This window comes from Sardina pilchardus, chromosome 6 (assembly GCF_963854185.1).
Source record: "Sardina pilchardus chromosome 6, fSarPil1.1, whole genome shotgun sequence".
Lineage (NCBI taxonomy): Eukaryota > Metazoa > Chordata > Actinopteri > Clupeiformes > Clupeidae > Sardina > Sardina pilchardus.
Genome location: NC_084999.1, coordinates 3,492,586 through 3,495,085, shown reverse-complemented (window position 1 = coordinate 3,495,085; position 2,500 = coordinate 3,492,586). Strand labels below are relative to the sequence as shown.

The 2,500-nt window shown below is 46.9% G+C and overlaps 1 protein-coding gene across 1 annotated transcript in view; it reads right to left on the bottom strand.

The window, feature by feature from the left end:
- myh14 (myosin, heavy chain 14, non-muscle) overlaps window positions 1–2,500 on the bottom strand; it is a 49,250-nt gene that overhangs the window by 40,605 nt on the left and 6,145 nt on the right. The window contains 1 exon segment of the mRNA XM_062538132.1: window positions 291–497. Coding sequence (XP_062394116.1) covers window positions 291–497 — 207 coding nt within the window.

The following is a 2,500-nucleotide window of genomic DNA, read 5'->3' as shown; positions in this document are numbered from 1 at the left end:
CTGCATCCTCATACACGTACACTTCCCTCTCTCTACATCTCCTTGTTGAGTCTAAGTCTGTGGAGTGCAGCACTTCCCCACCCTCTCCATCTCTCCTCACACAGCCGCTCTTTATCTCAGCTGGGACACTGGGGGTGTGTACTTAGATGACCGCGGACATCCACTCAATTGAGATCAGTCAGCGCATCATTGATACACACATACACACACCCACAGAATCAAAGAACTGAGGAACTGCAGCCAGAGTTACACACACACACACACACACACACACACACACACACACTTACATAGATGAGTCCTGAGTAGTATCTCTCGGTGAGGTTGTGCAGGACGGAGGCCTCGTTGAGGCAGGTGAGGTCGGCCATGTCCTCCACCTTGCTGAAGCGCGGCGGGTTCATGCGCTGCACTTCCTCCCGCGACAGCACCAACTTCCTGCTGCTCTCCGTCAGCTCCACCTCCACCTCATCGCCGCGCTCCTCACGGATACTCGCCGACTGGGGACGGGACACGACAGAAGGGTGAGCAAACGCATAACACACACGTCTAACACATCACAATAACACACACGCATAACACGTCAGAGTAACACACACGCGTAACACGCTAGCATAAAATACACGTCTAATTAGCACTTATAAACACACGTGTAACACACTAGCATAATATGTAAGGGATAATGTATAGAACGCCGGTCATTATCGGAAAATAATTCCCGACAGGATGAACTGAACCCCGACGCGTAGCGGAGGGGTTTTGCTTCATCCTGAAGGGAATTATTTTCAGATAATGACCGGCGTTCTATACATTATCGCGCTTATTATACGGCTACTTGCCAAAACGAGAAAAGAAACTCATCTCAATGTGTTTTTAGCAATGACTTGGCTACCGTTTCGTGGCTTCCGCAACAACTAGCAGAGTGAACCCGTTGCCATTGGCAGCGGTCATTATACCTTCGGAGCGGTCATTATGCAAAAATAACTGACCGGTAGAATGTTGAGAGGCCCATTCCAAGTGACTTACACGTATAACACACACATCTAACACATCAGAATGATACACACATATAACACACCCGTATAACACACTGGCATAAGACAAAAAGTCTAACTCACACATATAACGCACACACATCTAACACACACATATAGCACATACATTGAACACACACTAGCATAATATGTATAACACTCATGTATAACATGAGCATACAACACACATATACATTCATATATTTATTTATACAGTATCTGTAAATGAACACCATCTCAAAGCATTGAGATTCAATACAGATACACAAATCATTCAAAAAGAAGCACGCAGCAGATGGAATTGATGGGGGGAAAGTGGTGTGTGTTAGTGTGTGTGTGCGTGTGTGTATGTTCAGTCCAACTGTGCATCCATCAGAAATGTCACCTCACACTGATACTGAGGCAGTGAAATGAGAGGACGTCTGACTGGATCTAGCGGAGTCACTGAACCTGATCATATGGGTGAATATAGGTCACAGCCTAAATAAAGACAACCAACCCAGCCCACCCACCTTGCTAGCCATACTAACACAGATAATGTTAACAGATGGGACAGGGGGGCTAGCTGTACATGCTAACATGGCTAACAGGCTCCCCTATGCCCCATTGGACATACATGGACAAAAAGGCTAGCAGTATGGCAGTGCAAGCTATGCTACTGAGGCTAGTGGAGTGGTGCAGTTGGGGCTTCTGGGGGCAAGAGAGCACTGTATGTGGTGCAGGCTAGCAGGAGAGTAAGCTAGCATGTGACTGGGTGACTTCATAGGTCCTTTGGGTGTCATGTGACGCGCTGTGTGTGTGTGGAGCCTTTGTGCTGCGCTTAGATGTGGTGCCTAGCACTCTACTGCGGGACTTACGCTAAGCCACTGTGCTCAGGGCCCACACCAGGCACACACACTGCACCCTCGGGCATCAACACAAACACACACAAGGATTCTACACACACAAATAGAAATACACACACACACACACAGAGACACACACACACACACAGGACGCCATGAGAAATACCCACCAAATACCCAACATTCTCATAAAGTCATACTCACTTATGAACGGGCAAACAGCATACACTCACCATACACACACACACACACACACACACACACACACACACACACACACACACACACAGGAAACAGTGTGTACATTCATGACGCCACAAACAGGGACTGACTAGGCGCCAGTGAGTGGGAGTGGGAGAGAAAGAGACAGAGGAGGAAAACAAGGATACGTCAAAGAGAAAGAATGATCTACTGTGTGTGTGTGTGTGTGTGTGTGTGTGTGTGTGTGTGTGTGTGTGTGTGTGTGTGTGTGTGCGTGCGTGCGTGCATATGTCACTAACTATGTATGACATTCTATGTGCTTGTATATGTGAATGGGTACAGCAGGGAAAAGAGCAAAGTTAATCTTTGTGCCTGAAATTTTCAGAAATATTCAAAGCTGTTTGACAAAACATATCTTAATGT